Here is a 24,936-nt window from a genome sequence, read left to right as displayed (position 1 = left end):
AAAGGTATATTTATTATCTCCAGGTTCTGGATTCAAATCTAGTCTAGCCAGAGACTGCAGTTATGTGAAAAATGCTCGGCTAGACTGAAGCAACCTCTTTAAAGAGAAATTTGCTTACTCACTTTTTCAACCCTCCCAGGTGTTGCCTATTTCAATGTTGTTAGCACCATGTTAAACACGTCCCAATTTGTGGCTCAGTTCATAGCACCCTCGCCTTTGAATCAGAGGGTTGTGGGTTCATGTCCCACTCCTGGAAACCAAGAACTGTGATTGTACTCAAAAGAGTTGCAATCTGTGACTGTTGATAACTCGAAAGAATTTTGAGGGGTCAGCTGTGGCTCAGTTCATAGCACCCTCGCCTTTGAATCAGAGGGTTGTGGGTTCATGTCCCACTCCTGGAAAACCAAGAACTGTGATTATACTTGAAAGAAGTTGCAATCTGTGACTGTTGGTAACTCAAAAGAGTTTCCTCTCAATATGGACAGTGCTAGATGCTGACATTGAGTCCCTGAAGTCTGATTCACCAATGCCAACACCTTTTACCTTGATTTGCACAAAAATTACCATTTTTAAAACTACCTACACTTGATCAGCAGCCCAACCAGTACTTCAAATATTCATTTCCCCCACCACCAACACACAATGGCAGTATGTGTATTTCCTATTGAATTCAATGCAGCAACTCATCAAGGTTTCTTTGACAGCAACTCCCACACCATGACATGCATCACCTTGAAGGTCAAGGGGCAGCGGGTGTTTGGGAACACCACCAAGAGCAAGTTCCCCTCCAAGTCCCACACCATGCTAACTTGGAAATATATCAAAATTCCTTCATCATCACAGTCTAACAGTTCAAATGCTCTTTTTGCTGGGGTGCCAATCTAATCAAATCTGAAGCAGCAATGTGCAACTCTATAACAAACCATCCCGATTAAACTCCACTCATTTGCTGCATCAAGCCATAAACAATATTGAAGTAAGAAGACTAGATAATCAATATACCATGGCATTGAGCCTGCCAACTTAGCTTCACATCTTAAAAGTGACTGACTTCACTTACCTGTTTCATCTTCAGCAAAGGAAATGATAAATTTATGATGACGATTATTCAGTCCTGGAAATAAACAGGCGTCTTGTTGACGCCTCAGCGAGAAACTTTGTCTCTTTCTTTCAGGTGCAAAGGAACGCAAGCTCCAACAACTCATCGACACCAACACCCATCCAGGACCCTCCACCCCTGCCCGTCCCTCTGTCCCCATCCCGTCTTCCAATCCCAGCCCCGGCTGAGTATTCACTATACCCCCTGACCTTCCCCTCTCCGATGCTGAACGTTCAGTGCTTAGCAAAGGACTTAGTTTCATTCTCTTGCGCCCTTATCTCAATGAATTTCGGGCTTGGCACGATGCTGAACTCTTCTTCCGCCGCCTTCGACTCTGTGCTCACTTCTTTGGGCAGTAGGCCTCTCCCCGTTCAATGGATCCTTTTACCCACCCCCAATATTCTCCCTCCAAATAGACCCCTCCCTCTGGATTCTTACCTTCTCTTGATCTTATCATTGAGAACTGTCAGCGTGACATTAGTCGTCTCAATTTCTCTGCTCCTCTCACCCACTCTAACCTGTCTCTCTCTGAACTTGCTGCACTCTGTTCTCTCAGCTCTAACCCTGACATTGTCATCAAACCTGTTGACAAGGGTGGTGCTGTTGTTGTCTGGCGCACTGACCTCTACCTCGCAGAGGCTGAGCGTCAACTCGCAGACATTTCCTCCTACCTCTCCCTGGACCATGACCCCACCACAGAACATCAAGCCATTGTTTCCAGGACTGTTACTGACTTCATCTCATCTGCAGATCTTCCTTCCACAGCTTCCAACGTCATAGTCTCCCAACCTCGGACGGCCCGCTTCTACCTCCTACCCAAAATCTACAAACAGGACTGTCCCGGCAGACCGATTGTGTCAGCCTGTTCCTGCACCACGGAACTCATTTCTTGCTATCTTGACTCCATTCTCTCTCCCCTTGTCCAGTCCCTTCCCACCTACATCCGTGATTCCTCTGACACCCTACATCATATCAACAATTTCCAGTTCCCTGGCCCCAACCGCCTCCTCTTCACCATGGACGTCCAATCCCTCTACACCTCCATCCCACACCAGGATGGTCTGATGGCTCTCCGCTTCTTCCTCGAACAGAGGCCTGAACAATCCCCATCTACTACTACTCTCCTCCGTCTGGCTGAACTTGTTCTCACACTGAACAATTTCTCCTTAAACTCCTCTCACTTCCTCCAAATAAAAGGTGTGGCTATGGGTACCCGTATGGGCCCCAGTAATGCCTGTCTCTTTATGGGGTATGTGGAATATTCCTTGTTCCAGTCCTACTCCGGCCCCCTCCCACAACTCTTTCTCCGGTACATCGATGATTGCTTCGGTGCTGCTTCATGCTCTCGTCTGGACCTGGAAAAATTGATTAATTTTGCTTCCAATTTCCACCCCTCCATCATTTTCACAAGGTCCATCTCTGACCCTTCCCTTCCCTTCCTTGACCTCTCTGTCTCAATTTCTGGTGATAGACTGTCCACCAAAATTCATTACAAGCCTACCGATTCCCACAGCTACCTCGACTACAGCTCTTCACACCCCGCTTCCTGTAAGGACTCCATCCCATTCTCTCAGTTTCTTCGCCTCTGTCACATCTGTTCTGATGATGCCACTTTCAAAAACAGTTCCTCTGACATGTCTTCCTTCTTCCTTAACCGAGGTTTTCCACCCATGGTGGTTGACAGGTCCCTCAACCATGTCCAGCCCATCTCCCGCACACCTGCCCTCACACCTTCCTCTCCCTCCCAGAAACATGATAGGGTCCCCCTTGTCCTCACTTATCACCCCACCAGCCTCCGCATTCAAAGAATCATCCTCCGCCATTTCCGCCAACTCCAGCATGATGCCACCACCAAACACATCTTCCCTTCACACCCCCTGGCGGCATTCCGCTGGGATCGTTCTCTCCGGGACACCCTGGTCCACTCCTCCATCACCCCCTACACCTCAACCCCCTCCCATGGCATCTCCCCATGCAACCGCAGAAGGTGCAACACCTGCCCCTTTACTTCCCCTCTCCTCAGCGTCCAAGGGCCCAAACACTCCTTTCAAGTAAAGCAGCATTTCACTTGCACTTCCCTCAATTTAGTCTACTGCATTCGTTGCTCCCAATGCGGTTTCCTCTACATTGGAGAGACCAAACACAGACTGGGTGACCACTTTGCAGAACACCTTCAGTCTGTCCGCAAGCATGACCCAGACCTCCCTGTCACTTGCCATTTCAACACTCCACCCTGCTCTCATGCCCACATGTCCGTCCTTGGCCTGCTGCATTGTTCCAGTGAAGCTCAACGCAAACTGGAGAAACAGCACCTCATCTTCTGACTAGGCACTTACAGCCTTCCGGGTTGAATATTGAGTTCAACAATTTTAGATCATGAACTCTCTCCTCCATCCTCACCCCCTTTCCAATCCCCCTTTTTCTTTTTTCTCCCCAATAATTTATATAGATTTTTCTTTTCCCACCTATTTCCATTATTTTTAAATGTATTTCCATCCATTGTTTTATCTCTACCTTTTAGCCTATTTCAATCCCTTCCCTTCACCGCACCCCCAATAGGGCTATCTGTACCTTGCTTGTCCTGCTTTCTACCCTTAATTAGCACATTCCTTAGATAATATCAGCACTTCAATACCTCTTTGTCCTTTTGTCTTTGACATCTTTTGGCTATCTCCACCTATCACTGGCCCTCTATCCAGCTCTACCTGTCCCGCAGATGCTGCCAGACCTGCTGAGTTTTTCCAGGTATTTTTATTTTTGTTTTGGAAATAAACAGGTTTGGTAATCATCCATACAAATATCTTGTTTCTTCCACATTCCTGTTTTCAGATCTTCCTGCAGTGCCATAATTTGTCTGAATGAAAAAAAACTAATGTCTTAGATTCTAACTAATATAGAATGAAGGCTTACATTTGCACGATCTTATCATTTTGTAAAAGTCTTTGATTTTGTTTCTTTCTATTTTTTCGATATAAATATTGTGATTAAAATTGTCATATGTTAACAGTTAAAATTTTATTTTTTCTAAACATGTCAAGCTGGAGATTTACCAAATGAAAAAGTACTAAGCTTACAAAAAATAATAAAATTAAATATAATGGCATGATTTAATAGCAAGTATAGCAAGTGGGAGGTCCATTACTTAACTAAACCAATATAAACTGACTCCATTGATACTGAGCTATGCCATTAGTGACACAGAAGTACTCAAGGCTTTTAGCTCAAATTCTCAAATTTATGTAACATAAAACTATGAAGATACAAGAACTGGGATCGAATTAAAATGCTTTGCCATTTCCACCTATTTCCAGTGTCCAACAGAAGAATATTGTTAAGTTACTGTCAATTTGAAAGATCATTAATATGAATTACCCTATACCTTATCTGTTATTCACTACTGCATCAAGTAGTTATTGTCCACGTTTTAGTGGATGTCCTTCTCAATATTTATGAGGTGCCGAATGCTTTCCAGGTTTCCAAGTGCTAGAACTACTAGACAACCCACAAATATATTCCCGAATGACTGAGACATCACATATGAATAATACGTAGCAGCAGATTGACAAAAGGTTACTACTTTAAGGCTTTACCACTTCCAGGGAGCCATGAATTGTGCTAATTGTATCATCAAAAATAATAATTTTTCCACCTTCAGTTTCCTTAATTTTTTAATGTTCCCACTGAACAAAAAAAAATCTAAAGAATCTCTTTTAAAATGCAGTGATTTTCACATATGCACAAAGCTGATTGAAACGCGACTCACCCACTCATGGAATCTCCAAAAATGTACAAGCCATTCAGATTAGGTGATTCACAGCCCCTGTACACATAACCACTAGTGATAGACTTGCCAACACTATGATCGTATGCATAAATAGGAAGGATATCATCAATTATTTAATGGAAAAATGTATTACTTTGCATAAATTCAACCATATCTACCACATAACACACCAAATGACAGCTTTGTAAGCTGATAGCTTTTCAACCCTTTTGTGTTAGGTGTGGGTCAGTGGTAGCACTTTCAATCTCTTCATTCAGAAGGTTGTGGATTCACGTCCCACACCAGGGACTTGAACACAAAATCTAGGCTGCCATTCTAGTGCAGCATTGAGGGTATGCTGCACTGTTGGCGATGCTGTTTTTTGAAAGGGACGTTAAAGCAAGGCCCAATCTGTCCTCTCAGGGGGAAGTAAAAGGTAACATGGCACTATTTTGAAGAAGCACAGGGAGCTCTCCCCAGTGTCCTGGACAATGTTTATCCCTCAACCAACACCACAGAAATAGGTTATCTGGTCATTGTCACATTGCTGTTTGTGCAACCTTGCTGTGCTCAATCTGCCTGCTGTGTTTCCTACTTTACAGGCACTACAGTTCAAACCAATCAAATCATTTGAAAGGTGGAGCTAGAGCTGTCAGAATTAAAATAGCTTCTCCTATTGTTTTTTGTGCAAAAACTTGATAGAGAAAGATGGGCTATGAGCTTCTAGTTACAGATGTGCTTATTTTGTGTATATTTTCACGAGTTCTTCATGGAGGATAAATGTCAATAAGGATTGTTTGGGTCAAATGATATGTTTCTCTGTTGTAACTTCTATGAATGTACTCCCTTGTATTCATATACAACACAAGCTGCTAAAATACAGCTTCTATAAACTTTTTATTCTGCTCTGATACATTTCTTCAACATGTCTGTTGTCTTTTGTGAAAGTTTATTTTCTTCAACACAGGTGACAGCTGCTTTTTTTTAACATATGATGGCTGTTCTCTGATGTATGTGTAGAAATTCCTGCTTTTGGGGGTTTGTGAAATTGCCAAGATTTGGAAATAAAATAGAGCGTAAAGCTGCAGTGATGCTTTCCATAGAATTACATGGAACATACATCACAGAAACTGGCCATTCAGCCCAACAGGTCTTTGTATGTAATTATGCTCCACACAAGCCTCTTTTCACCCCTCTTTAACTTACATTATTGTATCATGTTCCACGTTTTAACTGCTTTTTAAATGCGTTTTCAAAATTACAGAGATTTAGACTCAGAATTGCTATAAGCTACCTACATGCCAATAAATGCACCACACCAGAGGTTAAAATAAGAATAGTCTGGAGTGGGAGAGCCATAGACCCTTGGATAATAATGACCATGTCTTCAGAGCTCATGTACACCAGTAAATTCTAAACATCACTGCTTCTAACTTTCTATTTGTGTGCTGTAAAAACAGGGTGGAATTTTGGGCATACCTGTCAATTAGGTGGTGACAAGCCCAAGTCCCACAACACTCTCGGTCCAATTCCCAGCCTTTGTGTGCCATAGGTCTATATTCACAACCATTTTTGAGCTACCAGTTCTTTTTCAGGTTGTGTCAGGTTTTGTCAGTTATGTCAGGTATTATGTTGCTACGACACACTTTGCCAACTTTGATAAGTTTGTCAAACATAAAATGTACACCACCATTAACACTCCCTTTATCTTGTGTGCATAACATCTTTGTCAATCTCTCCTTTGCCCCCACCTATCACTGACCTCCTATCCTGCTTTACCTGCTCCACCCCACTTAAACAGTATAAATTTCATCACATTTCTACTTCTCTTTATCTTTGAAGAGTCATACAGACTCAAAATGTTAATTCTGTTTCTCTCTCCACAGATGCTGAGTTTTTCCAGAATTTTCTGTTTTTATTTCATATTCCTAGCATCCACAGTAACTTGCTTTTATCTTAGTTGTAATTCACTGCCACTCCTTTTCCAGGAATACCTACCTTGAAGAAGTACTGCTCTTCTCTCCGACAGGATGTCCGCTTGTCTCTTTCACCCTGTTCACTTTCATTGCTTTCCATTTCCCTCCTGGTGTTTGATAAGCTTTACATTCTGCTTCCTTACTTTTATGCCACTATCAGCACCTTTTTTAGTCTTCACCACTACCATTAACACTCCCTTTGTCTTGTGTCCATGTCAACGTTGTCAATCTCTCCTTAGCCAGCCCCCACATAGCGCTGACCCTCTATCCTGCTTTACCTGCTCCACGCCAGCCAACCCCCACCACCAACACCCCTCCCCACCCCCCACCCACCCACCCGCCCCCTCCTCCACCCAAACAGTATAAGTTCCATCATATTTCCACTTTTCTTTATCACTGTAGGGCAGCTGGATTTCTGGTCGGCCTGGTGCCAACGGACATTTTAGCTCAGGGGGTGGGTAATCCATGCCACCCACCTACCCCACCCTATCCCATAAAATTCACCCCTTCGCGTGAGTTAGGAAAGAATTTTTTGGATTTTTTTTTGAATGCTCTGATCTTCAAGGTGCAACATCACATTTTATTCAGTATAATTTCTAAGGACAGGGTTTTACGCCCCACGGGCGGGCAGGCACCGGGAATGTCCAGCTGCAAAATAGTGTGAGATAACGTCGGGTGAGCATCCCGACATCGTTGTGTACTCGTGCAATACCTCGCTCAGCGGGTGCACACGGCAGTCAGAAGCACAGATGACGAAACATTTGCAGGCAATTAGCCCATTAAGGAGACACTTGAACCTGATTTTTCATGGCCCGTCCACTTTTATGGTTGGTAGACAGGCCAATCGGCCAGGCGGCCTTTCCACATTTGCTCAAACCTTGATCCAGAGCGGGATGAAATCTCTGTGGGCAAATAAAATAAAAAGAGATATCTGGGGACTGTTTTTTGTATGAAGTATGCTTTCAGGTGCTTGATTGTGCTGCATGGACATATTTTGCAGAATTTTTGTTGTTTTGTTTATTCTGTGGAGGTCTGCAGCTCCCTGAGGCATCTGTCTGCCTTCAGGGGGCTCACTGGACGTGGTAACCAGCACCCGCGATGAGGTCAGAGCCCGCCCTCTTTCTGCCCCCACCGGCAGTGCTGAGCCTTTCTCAGGGCGTATTTCATGCTGGCTGGCTGCTAACTGGCCAGCCAGCATGAAGTCACGGTCGGAGGCCTATTGCGGTGAGGGCCCGTTTCCCGTCTGCTCCTGGACTTGCCGATTGTGCATGCCCAACAAGCGAAAAATTCAAGCCTAAGTGCTCCCAATGTGTAACAATGCTAAAGCTGCCTGATCAAATTGATCTCCAGGTCCAGGGACTGCAAGGAAAGATGGCTGGAAGGTGACTCGCTCCACGCAAGCCCACCCAGCAGCCAAAACACACTGCGGGTGAGCTAAATTGGCTAACAGTGAATTCCACCCCTCTGGCCAGCAGTTCTGACCTGAACTGTAGGAGACAGTGGCCAGAATTTTACGTTTGTCGGTCGGGCGGGTGGCCGATTGCGAAACAGGCTTCACCGCCATTTTCCACGGGCGGGCCAATTAAGGCCAGCACCGCGGCTTTACGACTCCCGTGGAGACCGGGAAAATAGTCGAGGGGGCGGGCGGCCGCAGACTGCTGGTTCCAATGGAGAGCCGGCAGCCTGCATAAAGAGCAGCCAGGCAGCCTGCTTGAAGCAGTGCACTATGGCCACTCAGAGATCAAGAAAAGGAGGGCAGAGGAGGAGGTGGAGGAGGAGGGGGGCAGGCTGCAGGAGAGGCCAGCAGGGGGGCCACTGTGCACCCAGATTTTCGGATGCACGCCTTGCTGTCCTCCTGCAAGAGGTGGGAAACCGGCATCAGATTCTGTATCCTGAGGATGGGAGGAGGAGGGCCCCCCATGTCACCAGCCAGGCATGGGAGGAGGAGGGTGACACTGTAAGCACCCATGATGACGTCCGGCGCACTGACACTCAGTGCAGAAAACGATTCAATGATTTGCTGCGCTCCGGACGGGTGAGTACCATGTCTGTCTGGGCTATTTGAGGCAGAAGGCAGCCTTTGTCTTTGACCCCCCCACCAACACCACCATGTCTTGCTGTCGTTACTGCATAGGGCATCTGTCGCACTCTGGGTGGGCAAATGGGTACTGACCATGCTTACATCAGCCTTAGTGGCTGAGGAGAAGAAGGACTTTCCCCGCAGCATATGTTGGTTTCTGTGGCATTTGAGTAGTCTGGGGGTAACCTGCAGGGGAGGCCGCTAGACACAAAGTCAGAACTCCAACACATGTCATATTGATGGTGATCAGATGGTGCAAGGGGAGCCTCAAGGTCTTTTGGGCAAGTCCCATCTGCTGGCATCGGCGCCGCACCTATTTGCTTCTCCTTGCCATGGGCGCTAAGGGCCGTGTGTTATTCAAAGTGATGGACGCCGAATGAGTCCAAGGTGGCCGTTGGGGGAGGGGGTTGGGAGCAGCCGTACTATCTTCTGGGGACTCATCACCAGTAGTGTGGACAGGAGCCGCTGGAAGCCTCAGATGGGCCATTGTGGTTGGGGTGCGGCGTGCACGTGCAGAGTACATGAGCGATCAGCCCCAATAAATCCTCTTCTCTGTTTTGCAGGCAAAAAGTCACCACAATGCCCGGAAGCGCCAGAGGACTGGTGGTGGGCACGCCCTCCTGCAGCGCCTCACGCCTTTTGAAGAGCAGGCCATGGAGCTGGGGAGGAGGCAGGAGCCAGGGCGGCCGGGGGCAGCGAGGCTGGGGTCCAGCGGGCAGGTATTTGAGGCCCACAGTCCCATCCATTCTGTCTGCCCACCATCCAAACCACTGATGGTTGCTGCAATCGTTAATGCTGAAACACTGCTCATTCACAGACTGAGACACTCTGACGTGTGGGTCATACAGACGGGACCCTCGTCCCCTTGAGGAATAGCCTCTCCACCACCTTCCAAAGTCACCTTATCCCATTTGTGACCACTATCACCATGGTCTAACATGCCATTGGATCGCTGCTGCAAAGCCAAAGACTTATTCCATTCTAGGGGGTTTGGGACCTCCAGCACCCTTTCAGCCAGTGCGCTCCACATTACTTTGTCCAAAAGGTCCTCAGCACCTCAGCTGTGAACCTCATGGCACTCAACTTAGATGAATGCCACCACATTACTCATCCCTGTGCCAAGGGGAAATGTCGCCTTCTGCCCACCCGGTCTATGCCCCTCCTTACAGAATGAAGGGCAATAATGTGACCTCTCAATCTCCTGTGTTCGGCGGAAAATGTCACAACTGTTTTAGATGTTTCCTCAGCCCCGCAACTATCCAGACAACAATGCATCCACGTCAGGTACCTCTGCACTCTCCCCACTCCTATGGTTCATAACATGCCATGTGGCATTCATGAGGCCATCTGACCAGCCTGTCTGCATGTACGCTTAATGGTTGGGGCCCATCTTGACTCATTTCCACCTCACCAATGTTCTTCTCCTTAGGGTTTTTAAGGGTGAGCGACTTATGAGGCTGGGGGGAAAGGGATGAAAGGTTGAACTGAATGTACGCTAACTGATGCAGTGTCCATGTTGTTAATTTCAGCATCACCACCAGAGCAACCCACACGTTCGCACCGCAGCCCCCCCTCCACACCTGAGGGGCAACATGTGCAATTTGCGGCACATCATTTCAGCCAGCCAGGCACCAGCGCAGACACACACACCTTGGTGGGGACTTTACCGTCGGCTAGTGTCCTGGGTCACAGTGGATAGGGCACATCACAAACGCTGGAGGAGATGGTAGGAGCAGAGAGTGCCAATGGTTCCAGCAGCTGGAGGGCTGCAGGGGACGAGGCACATGCTGAGTCCGGCACTGATGACTTGCCTCTGGAGTTGTCCCCAATGCAGCAGCTGCAGGACAGGTGGCAGGAAGTGCGTTTGCATCTGGCAGGGTTGCATGAGGGAATGGTTCAGTTGCTCTCTGCGACGGGGGAGTCTAGGCAGAGTGCATGTTAAGATTCTGCCCTCAGGGCAGAGCTTCAGGTTTCCTTCAATGAGAGATCAGTGACTCTCATAGAGTCAATGGATCAAAATATGATTGGGATATGCTCTGACCTGCAAGCCCTTACAGCGGTACTGGCCACAGGTGGTCATTCCCAATGTGGGAGATGTTGTGGACACCAAGTATCGGCGCTCAGTGCCCATGCATCTGCGGTGAGCAGGGAGGTGAAATGGACCTCACGTTGGCGCAGCAGCTGCCTGTCGTTGCTGCGAGCTCCTCTCAGGGCACTCCAGATGAGGGCAGCAGCTCCTCTGCCCCTCTGCCAGTCAACGTTTCTTCCGTTGAGTCTGCGACAACTGGGGAGGTGCCAGTTCAGGAACTGGTTACTTCCTCCCAGGCGGGGCCAGCACAGGCTCCATGGACCAGAGGACGCCCGCCAAGGGCATCAAGGCCAACAAGACAGCAGAGTCAGCAGGCTGTCTCACAAGCCACTCCGAGCGTTGGGGTGGCACCTAGACGTAGCACCCGGAAACATAAGCATAAGGCACCTTAGGCACACCCTGGGTATGTCACTGGTGATTTTGTGTTGGCCTTGGAATAGGGACCCATTTTTATGTTATTGTGAAATAATCATGTGTGCTTTAATTTTGGACACAATAAAGTCCACCTTTGTTACCATGGCTGAGGGTCTTTTCATTGTGGTGCTTTTTACTTTTTCACATAATTATCATTAGTGCTTGAGTGGACATTGATGTTTCTGTACTAAGGCCTTATTTGTGGAACATGTAGCACCTAAGTGCCATGTGTAGAAGTGCCAGGCAATGCTGTTCCTGCTGATCCATGTGTGTGGAGCGAGCTGAAGGTTCTTTGGATTAAATTGTCCCAGGTGTCCCTGCCTCCTTGGTGTAAATGCGGGTCATCGTTCTGCCCCTCATCATCGCCCTGTGCTTCCTCATCCTCTGAGCCACTGCTGGATTCAACATGTGCAGCCTCATCCACTGCGTCAAGGTCTTCATCATCAACTGCATCCCCTCTTTCCAGCGCAAGATTGTACAAGGCACAGCAGACTACCACAATCAGAGGGACGTGATCTGGAGGGTACTGGAGTGCGCCCCCTGAGCGGTCAAGGCAACGGAAGCGCATCTTGAGAAGACCAATGGCTCTCTCCACCACAGCCCTTGTGGTGCCCTGGCTCCTATTGTACCGCTGCTCAGCTTCTGTTCTTGGACAGCGTAGTGGTGTCATGAGCCACCTGCGCAGGGCATAGCCCTTTTCACCCAGCAGCCAACCATCCAGCCAAGCCGGAGCACTGAAGAGCCCCGGCACCTGGGAGTGTCTGAGGATGTAGGCGTCGTGGGAGCTGCCTGGGTACCTTGGACAGACTTGTAGAATCTGCATCCTGTGATCACACACTATCTGCACGTTCATGGAGTGGAAGCCCTTCCTGTTGACGAAGGCACCGGCCTCACCTGCTGGTGCCTTGATGGCCATATATGTACAGTCTACAGCACCCTGGACACGGGGGAAGCCAGCAATGGCCGCGAAGTCTCTGGTTTGCTGTGCCTGACCTGCCTGGTCGCAGCGGAAGTGGATGAAGGTGGATACTTATCTGAACAGGGCATCTGTAACCTGCTTGACACAATTGTGCACAGCTAATTGGGAGACACCGCAAAGATCACCCATCGAGCCCTGGAAAGAGCCAGAGGCATAGAAGTGGAGGGCAACTGTGAGCTTCAGAGCCGCTGGCATGGGGTGTGCATCCACACAGTTAAGGGAGGTCTCAGGGCCAATCATCTGACAGATATAGTTGACTGTCTCCCTTGAGAGTTGGAGCCTCTTTCGGCACTGCACCTCAGTCATATTGAGGTAGCTGCTTCGCCGCCTGTATACCCTGGCAGCAGGATAGTGGCATCGTCTGTGGCCCCTTGCACCTTGGACAACCTGTTAACCTTGTGCCCCTTGTGCCTGCGCCTGGACACTCAAAGGTGGCTTCCCTGGAGGCTGATTGTTCAGTCCTGGCCTCCTCCTTATTCTATCCTTCCCTTCCTCCTCAGGGGAGCTGCCTTCATTAGAGAGGTTAGAACCCATAGCCCCAGGCTAATTGGAGGCCTCCGGAAAGCTGCAAGGCCGAAAAAGAATGCTATCTGCAGGCTGGTTTCAAATTACACTAAAACCTCTTGGACATCGATGAGAACTACTAACAATCACACAGACAAGTTTTAAATACCTTCATCAATTATAACTTCATGTAAAACATGAACAACCCCTCTGAGTCCACATATCTCCTACCGGCCTGCCTGTTGGGCCCGTGCTCCGACCCGAAGTTCACACGGGCCCCTCAAAATCCTGGACAATTCACATGTTAAGGGCCTTAACGAGCCCTTCAATTAATGGCGGGCAAACTGTGTGCACAGGCCCAACGAAATATCGCGCTGCCGCGCGCTGACGTCGGCACACTCGTGTGACATTTTACGCGCTAGCGTGCGGGCTACGCCACCCACACGTCAGCCAGAAAATTCTGCCCAGTATTTACATAGGTCAAAGACACGCAATTTGGATCTGAAACTACAATAGGTCCTGGGATAAGACACCTGGGGCTGGATTTTACGTGCTCCTTCCAGACATGTTTTCAGCAAGTGGGGCGGCGATACATAAATTAGGGCGGTGCTGAGCCCACCACCTTCCACCACCAAATTCAGCCCCATAATACAAAAATTGGCAGCCCGCCCACTATGCTTAAAAAAATAATTAAGGGTCAAGTGAGCTTGTTAACAAACTAATTGATCCCAATAATGCACTGCCGATGCCATAATATGGTTAGCATGTGCTGGCAGGTGGGAATGGGCAGGCCATTTTTCAAAAATGTTTTTAAAAGGGCAGTAAGGGAGAGGGGGTACTATCTGGCATTGAGGGCACCTCCTTCTCCAAAGATAGTGCACCCCTTCCTTCCTACCCACCTGCTCCCCAAAACCCACCTACCTGCACCCCTCCCTAAGCTGGCCAAACCCTCCCTGCCCAATACCCCAGACTTGCTTCACTCCGGAATCCATTGGGTCTTCTTCTTGGGTCTGGTTGCTGCCCCAGCAACGTCCACTACTGAACTCCAGGCACTGCCGGGATTGTTGGAGCTGCTTGCCACCAATGTGTAAATACTGTCTCCCAAAGTTCAGGGCCCAAAGTGCAAAGCGTACCAAAACACATCTTAAAAATTCAGTTGTTAATCATATTCAGTTGTTCCTCCTGGGAATGAAGTTTGAAAGATTCTATTATGCATTTCTGTGTGGTATGTCACAATGTCATAACCAAATAAATCCGCAGGAGCTCTGGTCAGGATTTGCAAGCACTTGTGTGAATGGAAACTCCAAATCCAAAGTAAATTCCCTTAGAAGTTACAAGATGGAGGATGATTCAACCAAAAAGATACATTCTGCTCATGGAAAAGAGCCTGCAAGCCTTTTCTTGTTTGTGTACAAACATGTGATGTAATGACATTGCACTCTCACACCAGTTCCAAGAAATATCACTATGATAAACATGAGGTACAGTCCAGGTCTTGCAGCTCTCTTCACTTTCTACATGAAAGAGAGGATTGCCGAATAATTTTTCACAAAGACAGTAGCCCTGTCAACAAACATCACATCAATAACAGTTATTCATATATTGTAAAAATTGCCAATGAATGGAAGTCGAAATACCTAATAATGAATTTTGACACAACTTCTTGTCATAGCATTCAAAGCCTTCCTTAGCTCTCCAGCCATTGTTGCCTCCTTTTACAATGATGTCAACTTCTTCATACTTGTTCTGACCCACATCACCACAGAAAAGTCTTTCCCTGCCTTCCTTTGTTGTTGGGCCTCACCCGTCCACTGAACAACGCTACATATTTCTCACGCCGTACGCATAACCCTCTGGTCGAGCATTTTGATCATGAAGGAAAGGGTTATCCAGTGGGATTTGATATGGCCTGTCATAGGAACTTCCATCAACATCAATTCATAAAACTTTGCCTAACAAGACACTCCTACAATTAGAAAAAAAAAGTTTGCTGAATTATTGCAGCAACAGGATTTTCTTTCGCACTTTAAAATGTGTTTTATTTAAATGGTTGCATAGAACAGACATATTGGAATAACGTGTCAACTTGCCACTGGGTGTAAAGCTAATCCTGTGGATTCACCAACTATCGTTAAATCTGCCTGCTTTTCACTTAAACATATTAAATAGTTTATATAACAGGAGGATTATCCACAACAATAGTTTGACATCCGAACAGCAAGTTACAAATCCACCCATTGTCTTATAATATGTGAACACAATCAAAATTTCTGATTGAAAACTTAGGAAATACCAACAAACCAGCTCTTCTTAGGATAACTTATCTTCATGAGATTTCAGTTCCTTTCCAATTTACAATGAAGCTCCCAAAGCACATTCCTAGTGGAAATCAATGTATCCCAACTACTTCATGTCTGGGTATTTGTGCACTACCATTGAACCTGAAGCTGAACCTGTTTCACATCTTTAACCACCCAAGTTGCAAATCTTATGGTGAATGAATCGATTTTTTCTTCCGTTCTAGTTCATTTGTGTTCTTTACGGAAGGAAGTTGCTATCTGTACCCATTCGTGATGGAAATCCCACACCAGCGTGGTGACTCTTAACTGCCCTCTGAAGCGATCTGGGAAGCTACTCAGTTGTATCAAATTAATACAAAGAATACAATAGTAATTTAAGCAGAAGGCCCACTGGTTCCTTTTCAGGGCATTTACGGATTGTCATGACAGCAGTGTCCAAATTCCAAGCCTGATTTAAAAAAGAATGTAACCATGCCTGAACTTCATTCCAATCTACCTCTCTTCCCCGACAACCAGCTTCTCGTTCTTCCACTTCCGATTCTGCTCCACTACTTCCAACGTGATAATTTAGCCTATTTATGTCATTCATAAGGATGACTATATTCAGCAGTAATACATCCATGTTCATTCCTCATTTGAGCTAGAAGAGAGTATTTTACATTGCATCAAATTGAGCAAATCTGCTGATTGATCTCTGATTCCCTGGTGGGCCAGTGTCCCTTTTTGCAACAATTAACTTCATTGTGAACAATAGTGTGTTTCTGTCTAGGGTTGGATATTTGATCAAGGCATCTAATTCTGTAATGATTAAAGCAGAGCTGGTGAGGCACCCATGCTGCTTCCTCTGGGAAGGCCTGCAGTCAGTTGAGAGGTCATCAGCAAGTTTTCCCCTGGCATCAAGACCCGGGGGGTTCAGGGGTGGGGGGGGGGCGGTGGGCAGAGGTGGAGGGAAGTTCTACCCACTGACATCTGCGAGCCAATCAGAGGCTGGCACTTCTTTTTCCCAGCAGCACCATTGGAGAGGCAGTGCCTATGCCAGTAGAACACCCACCAGAGCCCAGGCTCGCAGAGCAACCCGGGCCAGAGGTAAGTCAGGGTGAGAGTCACAGGGGAGATGGTTGTAGGGGGATTGGCAGCAAGGGCAGGCATGTGGCTCTCAGTGGGCCCTGCTCTTCCCAATGCCGGGTCCCTTGATCAGGCACTGCATGTCTTTGAATGAGTCCCCCCCACAACCCGGGTGACCACAAGCAACCAGCACAGGTTTTCTTTTCATGCTCTCTGATGCCATACATGGCAACAGGCCCACCTACCACTGGACTGATACCAGCAGTGGCAGGAAGAGCTCCTTAATTGTTGCATGATGTTGTTATGTGCCTGTATGCCATTGTAATGTAAATGTGCTCGGCAGAGCAAGGGTTGACATGGGGCTGGAGAATAGCACTGCCCATGATATGGTGCATAGAGTCACATGGTAATAGGCTGAGAGAACAGACTAGAGAGAACACTCTGGATGCAGCCTACCTGCATGGCAACAGCGCCATGCATAACAGGAACCTGGGATCTGAAAATAGTTAAAGATTAACAATAAAGGGTTCATGTTTAAATACAAGTCTCAAGATCTCATAATTGAGACATCTAAAGAACCCATATTACAACATTAATTGGGCATTAGTTGCCCCTTAAAGGCCTGAAATGACAACAGGGTGGGTTCTTGTCCACAGGCCTTCCCGCCACAGACTTAATCGGGATGGAGATGGGAAGGTGGTATGGTCCTCAACCACCACCATCCCACCCGATTAAATCCCCTCCCTGACTCAAAACTCGCTGCAGGGGAGGGAATCAAATGCCAACCATTGTGATTAATTTTCACAGGTTTACACTGTTTTAATTGCAAAGCTTCATTTAACAGGCAGTTTTATTCAGACATACTTGTTTTGAGCATTTCCAAATTTGCCAAATGGATCTCCAGCTTTTCCACTATCTCCAGTAAAGATGTAGAGAAAACCATCAAAGCCAAACAGAATTTGTCCACCATTGTGATTGGCTGCTGGTTCTTGAATTTCCAATATAATTCTGTAATTGGCACTGCACAAATTAAGTTTTGAATTTCTATTGCATGCTCGTTTCTTTGTACTGCTAATTTGCAATTTGGATGCAAAGATTATGGTACAAAAGACAATTCTGAACCATTTACTTATTGGATTATTTAATTAATGTTGATTAAGTTCATATCAGTATCTATGTGCCCTTGGTCTTGACTCCACCATATTTCCTCATTGACACGCCTGAAGGTATAGAATCTTGTCATACTGGTCAATCATGATCTGAGCTTCCTCTTCAACATACACGCCATTGCAAAGACCAATTCCTGACACTTCTGCGATATTTTTGCCCTTGTCTGTAATGACCATCTACTGAAATCCAAAGGAGTACCTTTATCACTTTGAATCTCAACTTTTCTAGTGCTCCTCCTGATCCACCAATAACAGCTCATTCAGATCATTGCAATATGCAATTGTGTGTTGCTATGGATTTGTATAAAACATTGACCGTTTTTAAACTAACCCTGCCAGCTGTTTTTGTAAAAAAAATCTTTGAAAGCGCATAACTTGCTGCCCTAAGCTGTAAATAGTGTGGTATTGAATACATTTACGAAGGGTCTTGTCGTTTACCTTTCAGAATAAGGATCTGACTGGTTCATGTCATGAGATGAAATTTTCAATTCACTTATGCAAACTTTTTCCAACTTGCCTTTCATAAGGATGGAATAATACACACAAAATTTGGTGTTAGTTTTGAATTTTGAATAAAAGGCCAATCTCAGGAATCCTCGCTCATCACCAACCCAAGGAGTGGTCAGCACTTGTCCTGTAAGGTCAAGGAATGGCTCCGACAATCGAATGCCATCTGGCAAGTAGACCCAGACAAAAACAAGTTGCTCAGCTACTAATAAACAATGGGTATCATCATTAGCGTGAATCATAAGAACAGGGTTTTTTAAACCATCGGCAATCTCTTGGAGACAAAGACGCAGACAGCCCTGTTGATCCGCCACCACTGAGCCTAGGTTCTGGTTCAAGTCTGTGCCCTTCAGAATGTTAGGAAAGCAATAGTCTGGGTCAGGAAGCTGGAGCAGGTTACAAAAGTAGGCCTTGCCCCTTTCACATGATTCCTGGATCTGTCTGTCCTTGGTCAATAGGTGAATGGATGAGCGACAGTTTCGATGAAATCCTGAACAGTAGTTGAAGCAGAGTCCTGGAGTGTTTCTAAGAGGGGTAAGAGGGTCTTCTGCATCATACAGGTGTGCAGCATAAGGGGAACACTCCTGTAAAGCAGCAAAAACAATTTAGAAATCTGTCATTAAGTGACACTGCCTTCTCTTTGCATCCTAACATGTTTTCATTTAATTTTAAACTATGCCACTAGGTTGAAGACCATGGCTGTCTTAAAGAATTAAACCTTTCTATATGACTTCAGAATTGCATAATGTACCCACCCTGTGTCATGAATACTTTAATCACAGCGAATTGTTCATCTTCAAGGACTAAGACATTCTGGAAGAATTTGTGTTTCAAAATATACTTATCCCTTAACGGGTTAATGCAGGACTCTGATTTTTAGTCCTGGAAAAAACATCCTTCTACAAGAAAAAGCAATTAAGTAGTTTTAAAAAGCTGTAATCCTCTTGACCTGGTAGTCTGTGTACAAAAGGGGTCACACAGTAACGTTGAAAAAAAAACATGTCTAGAAAAAACTGTTTAAATGTTGGTTTTGGTTTTGCTTTGAGAAGAGAAAGGACCAGCTGCTTGTGAAAAGAAGACAGCAGCCTTTTTGCAGGCTAGAGCCAGTCTATAGCCAGAAGTGAATATAAGCTGCTCCTAAGTTGTTACGTACTGAAATAGAGTACCTGTGAGTGTTCCTCAAGTCTGCCAGAAAAGCAGTGCAAGAGTCATTGACTGTTTCACAGATCAGCGCTGAGAGACCAACCACATGACCCAGGCACCACTTCAAGGACTCCACCATCTTTCCTTTTCCCTCGAACCATTAACTTTTAACCCTTGGCAGAGTTCCTCTATTGTGTGTGTATGTGTGTGTGAGTGAGAGAAAGAGACTTAGGATATTTCAAAAGAGTAATTGGTGTACTGTACTTTCATATTCCACACTGTATAGTAATAAACCTCGTCTTTCTTTCCGACAAGACTAGTTTTATAACAATCTAATAAGTTTGTTGTTTATTGAAAGAAGCCCGGTTAAAGTCTCTTTTATTCTAGGTAACAGTAGCAAAGGTAAACGATTGGCCATTTTGTTGAGTGAATCAAACTTTTAAACTAATGGTGTGACATGTCGAGTAGTGGGGTTAGATCAACTGCACACTCCTCCCATCCAGGTCATAACACCTGACAGATAGAGACAGGAGGTTTCTCTCTATCTACCCTATATTTGCCTGTAACTTCCATGGAGTGGCAATCAGAGTTGAATTGCCACTCCGCTCCTACATACTTAACTGGAAATGAAGCCGCTCCTTTCTCGCCTGCCCTTCTGACTCAGGCCGGGTGAGAACAGTATAGTGCAGCAGGAGTCCAAGGCCTTGTATCGAGGACAGGAGAGTCAGCGGGAAGGGAGCCTTCTTTATGGCATTAGCTCAGGGGAGTGGGTGAGAGCCATGGGCGATCGGGGAGTATTCGGGGGGTTCCATGAGAGGGTGGGGGAGTGGAAGGAGTCCTGTTGGGGGTTGTGGGGGGGGTGGTGGGGATAGTCAGGGGGTCCCATGGGGGGGGCCAGAGAAATACCCTGTATCCAGTTGGGAAAGGGACCCCTCCAGATGTAATGAAAAATGCTTGTCAGGCAATTGCAGCTGGAGCAAGTGCAGCAGGGGAATATGATAGGTCAGTGCCACAAGTGGTTCCATGACCTGCTGCACTTAGCCAAGGTGAGTTGATTGACAGAAGCACACAGTTCTCTGTGGCATGGCTGTCAGCTGACTGAGACCTCAGATTGGACATAATTGGCATGTACTTCCCATCAATGAAGATGACCAAATGGACATGGCACTCTTGTATGTCCAAGCATTGATGGGGTGGCATCTGAATGCCCACTGTGACACATGGCCAAATCGATGAGCCTCATCCCTGGATGCTGGATTCATTGCCCTTATACCTGTCTTTATTGATTACTTACAAGGGAAGAGAAGGCAGAATGTCAAGGAGGTGGCCCAGATTGGGGTGGGCATGCGAACCTGAGGGTGATTTGGCCAGTGGAGGAGAGGGCCATGGAGATTGTGTATGTATCTTCCGAGGCCAGTGTAGGAAGATGGCGAATTGCCCATGGCAGGTGCCAAAGGTGCTGTTGTAGGCACCTTCGAACATAGTTTCATTGGTGGTAGTGATGGTTGTTCAGCATGGGGGAGGTGGACTGAGCATAATGGGAATTTGGCACGCGGTTGAGCACAAAGGAAGGGTTGCATGCCAAGGGTCCTGCTCATATAGTTGCTGAGAATGATGTGTTATTGCATGTGTGCTCACAGTGACCAAGGCTTAAACTAACTATCTTCTGTAGTAGGCCCTCCCTGGTGATTATGGTATTATGTACTGTTCCGGCCTAGTTGTCTGGGCACATCTGTCATCATTTCCTCCATTGTCGCCCTCCTTCTCTTTCTTGGTTACATCTTCATCTGAGGCAAAGGGCTCCTCCGCTTCCTCTGATGAGTAGTCTCCATCACAAAGATCTGGAACCAGCATGTGTACGCCCCTTTGCTGTGCCATATAATGCAACACGCTGCAGCCACCGCCACCCTTGCCACTTTTGCAGGTGAGTATTGCAGTGCTTCCCCCGAGCAGTCAAGGCATCAGAAACACAGTTTTAAGAGGCCAATAGCCTGCTCAGTGTATGTCCTGGTCTGAAGGTGACTGCTGTTCTAAAGCTGTTGTGGTTCCATTTCTGGTTGGTTCTTTGGAGCAAGCAGCCACCTCTCAATGGATAAACTTTGCCCCCAGTAGACAGCCACGGATCTGGGGTCACGGCTTGAAAAGTTGCGGCACATCAAGGAAGCTGAATCAGCTCAGGTAGATCCTTTGCTCAGGGTAACATCTTACCCTCCTCCTTCTTGCTGCTCTCTCTGTGGGCTCTGCCACCTCATGCCCAGGTGCCCTGGCTCAAGCTACACACTGCTGCTGCATTTCCTTTCTGTGCCTTCTGTGGGAAGGTTCTATGCCTATTTCTTTAACCTTCCTTCCTGAGCTACACGTTCCTCACCCAGTGAGACTGGCAGTCTATAATGTCGCCCACTTGGCTGCGAATGCAAGGGATAATGAAGAGGCCCCCACACAGAGGTGCCCTTCCTCTTTTCCAGCCACCTCACCCCTACTTCCTTGAGATCAGACAGCAGCCTTAATCTCAGAGGCAAGAACAGCTTTTAAACTGCTACTTTACACAGCTCTATATAAGGCTTACAAACCTTTGATTCAGGCCTTCAGAGCTGCTCACATCTCCAATAGCAAATTGTGAAACACACACTGCGAGTTGAGGATCCGTTGGGGGTGAAAATCACAACTTCCTGTTCTCTGCAATGAGTTTAAATGGCCTGGCTGATTTGGAACTTCCACGTCTGCGCTTCACGTCCTGACCCTTTCATATGGCTGCGAAAATCAGAAACCCAAGAATGGGGGTGGGACTTCCCCATTCAGGTCCCGTATGCCATTTTTTCACCTCCAGAGTCTCCCAACTTTATAAAAATGCAGCTCACTAGGATTACAGCCAGGATGAGAAATTTTCATCGAGGCGTGACTAGAGAACCTAGGGCTTAATTCAATAGAACAAAGAAAGTTAAGAGATTACCTGACTGAAGTGTTCAAAATGTGAAAAGGATTTTTATGAAAGGTAAGGAGCAGCACGAGAATGGGCTGAACTTGACAAGCTTTTTCAGAGAACCAGTGTAGTTACAATGAGCTGAATAGCCTGTTTCCCACAATACCATTCAATGAAGCTCAGAGGGTCCTGCCACTGTCTTGGCCAACAGTCCACCCTCAACCAACACCATTAAAAACAGATTAAGGGGATATTCATTCTTTGATGCTTGCTTGATCTTTCTACTACATTTGTCTTTTCGCACACAATGAATTACTGCATTTCGGAATAAATCATTGTAATTGAAATACTTTGAGATGACAAAAAAGCGCCATAAAATTACATGTGTTTTCATAAATAAAATCTTGCCTGGCGATAGCCAATGATATATTTTTTGTTAGAAGGCAACACCTCACTGGATCTATCTGCAATTGATCCAAAAAGTATGCCTATACTTTCAAACTTGGAAGATACTCACCATAAGACTTGGAGTTGATATTTTACAAGAACTACATGCATTTTCCTGATGTCAGAAATGTTGGAAAGAAAATAAAGTATCAAGAATTCTTCTTGTATTTTTTACAGGCCAATGTATTGTCTACAGTACTTACCTCACTACCCTGTTAAACCTGCTCCCTTTTGGTGTCTCTCTCTCCTGCTAAACCTGTTCCCACTCACTGTCACTGCTCTATGAAACCTAGTCCTCTCACTGCCTTGTGAAAGTTGTTCCCTCTCACTGTTTTTTCAATGTCAAATTCAGATACATTGGCCCTGATTTTCAGCTTTACTAATGGACAACAAGGAGGAGATATGATGTACAGTACAGCATTTACCAACATTCTTCCAATGACTGAATTATTACCATTTTTCTGGGACCTTTGCCATAGGCAGCAAAGGTGCTTGCACAAAATAGTACCCCAATTCATTTTTCAGATATCAATGGGCAGAATATACACCTTACATAGACAACCCAGTGTGTTGAGTGGATTAATTAACAACTCTCTAAAGGGACTGTTCCAGAATGCTTAGAAATAGTAAATTATATATTTTAAATTGATCTTTCTAAGGTCAGGAACATTAAGATCAACCCTCATGATGCACAACCCTCTTTGCTCCAGCACCCACCAGCCTGATGTCTGCACATCTTCTGCAAAAAAACTATTGGCACTATTTCAAGAAGAGCCCAAGGAGTTAGTCTAGTGTATCCACCAATATTTACACCTTAAACAACATTGAGATGGGTGGATTAGTCATTTATCTTATTGCTGGTTGTGGGACCTTGTGTGTACAAATTGGTTGCTGCATTTCACTATATTGAAAGTACCTTAAAAGCTACTTTATTAACTGTGAATGGCTTTAGGGTATCCTGAAATCATGAAAGACACAATATAAGTGCATGTTCTTCCATTCAAACAATCAAAGAGGGAGAAGAATTGGTTTCATATTGCAATTCAGACACATAACCAACTCAAATATTTACAGACAGTATGGAGATCCTACAAGTATAAACAATAAATATCTTTAATAAAGGAACATTAAAACTTACCTGACACATGATTTTTTTTCACATGCTCTCCACACTGTTTAGATCCATTAAAGTCAAGCAATTCTGTGACTTCCCTGTATTTCTGTGCAATTTCATTATTCTTCTCTTGATTACAACAGCCAAATGTACTGTATTGAGGGCAGAATTGCAGGTGAAAATCTGGTTTAAAGGGAGGTCTATAATCCAGACACTGGGGATGACATGACACATGGGCTGCTTGTAGATACAAATAAACAAGGAGTAAATACCTGAAAAAAGTGCTTATTGATGTTTCATCTTTCAAAATCAAACAAGGAGATTTGATGGAAAATGTCATTAAATACCACCAGGCTGAGCATTCATTCAGCAGCAGTCCCAGCATCATTGGAGATGAGACAGTAAAAGATGTGTTTATACAGCCAAGTCATGGGACTTCTACATCTTGCGAATGGATAAAACAACGGCCCTGTCCCTGGTATTTCACATCACAAGTCATCAGGGACTGTGGTGGAACCTAATGATTGTCTGTCCAGTAACCATGCGTTTGAGGCATCTTAAAGCATTTGAATTGGGACTGCTTAGGAGGAGGGGCAAAGGCAGTTACAATGCAAATTGTGCAATTTAGACAGGCCACCCCATACATGTCATCTGTCTTTAAAAGATCAAGTGTCACAGGTATTGAGAATTTTGAAAGGTTTATTTAAAATAAACAAAGAGACAAATTTTAAGTAAAGCCCAAGTCTTGGATTCTACCGCTAGAGACAATGGGCAAGTGTAGAACGGAAGATACGCTTACAAAACACAGGACTTAACATTAGTTAATCATCTTCCTAGAATTACATACTTCCCAGGGAGTCTGCTCCATTACCTGTTCAATAATAGCATTTTGTTTACCCTGTGTAATTTTGTGCTGCAGTTTATGTCTGGAATAAGTGTCCTTTAATCATAATTTGGCATTAAGAAACTGAAGTGCATAAACCGATGGGGTCACAAGGTCACCAAATATCTGGCGTTCTTGACATACTGTATTGAGGGCAGAATTGCAGATCAATAGATCTGGCCTCAGATTCAATAGAACATACTTTCAGTTGAGATTCAAATTACAATTTAATTATTTTGGTATTGTTTGAATTTCGCAGTGTTCTTTATATTGCTCAATTCAAATTATTGGATAATTCAATTTATTTGTGTAACCAAAGACTAATTTAAAAACAAAATCACAGCACTGTTTTCCTGTGTCTAGTTGACATTACATTTCACAAGTGCGGGACAGTTTCCCAGGAATCTCAGTATTTACCAAGAGTCTCAATCCACACTCTGACAAGTTTGATAATCTTTGTTGCAAATACAAAATTAGCTTTCAT

The 24,936-nt window shown here is 45.6% G+C and overlaps 1 protein-coding gene across 1 annotated transcript in view; it reads right to left on the bottom strand.

Moving 5' to 3' along the window:
• Positions 1 to 24,936, bottom strand: part of hhipl2 (HHIP-like 2) — a 65,106-nt gene extending 40,170 nt beyond the window's left edge. The window contains 9 exon segments of the mRNA XM_078556362.1: positions 1,061 to 1,135; positions 3,886 to 3,953; positions 4,863 to 4,990; positions 14,543 to 14,870; positions 17,134 to 17,277; positions 17,877 to 18,529; positions 23,594 to 23,611; positions 23,613 to 23,809; positions 24,870 to 24,936. Coding sequence (XP_078412488.1) covers positions 1,061 to 1,135; positions 3,886 to 3,953; positions 4,863 to 4,990; positions 14,543 to 14,870; positions 17,134 to 17,277; positions 17,877 to 18,529; positions 23,594 to 23,611; positions 23,613 to 23,809; positions 24,870 to 24,936 — 1,678 coding nt within the window.

This window comes from Cetorhinus maximus, chromosome 14 (genome assembly GCF_964194155.1).
Source record: "Cetorhinus maximus chromosome 14, sCetMax3.hap1.1, whole genome shotgun sequence".
Classification (NCBI taxonomy): Eukaryota; Metazoa; Chordata; class Chondrichthyes; order Lamniformes; family Cetorhinidae; genus Cetorhinus; species Cetorhinus maximus.
Note: the sequence above shows the minus strand (reverse complement) of the source record. Positions and strands in the feature narration are given on the sequence as shown.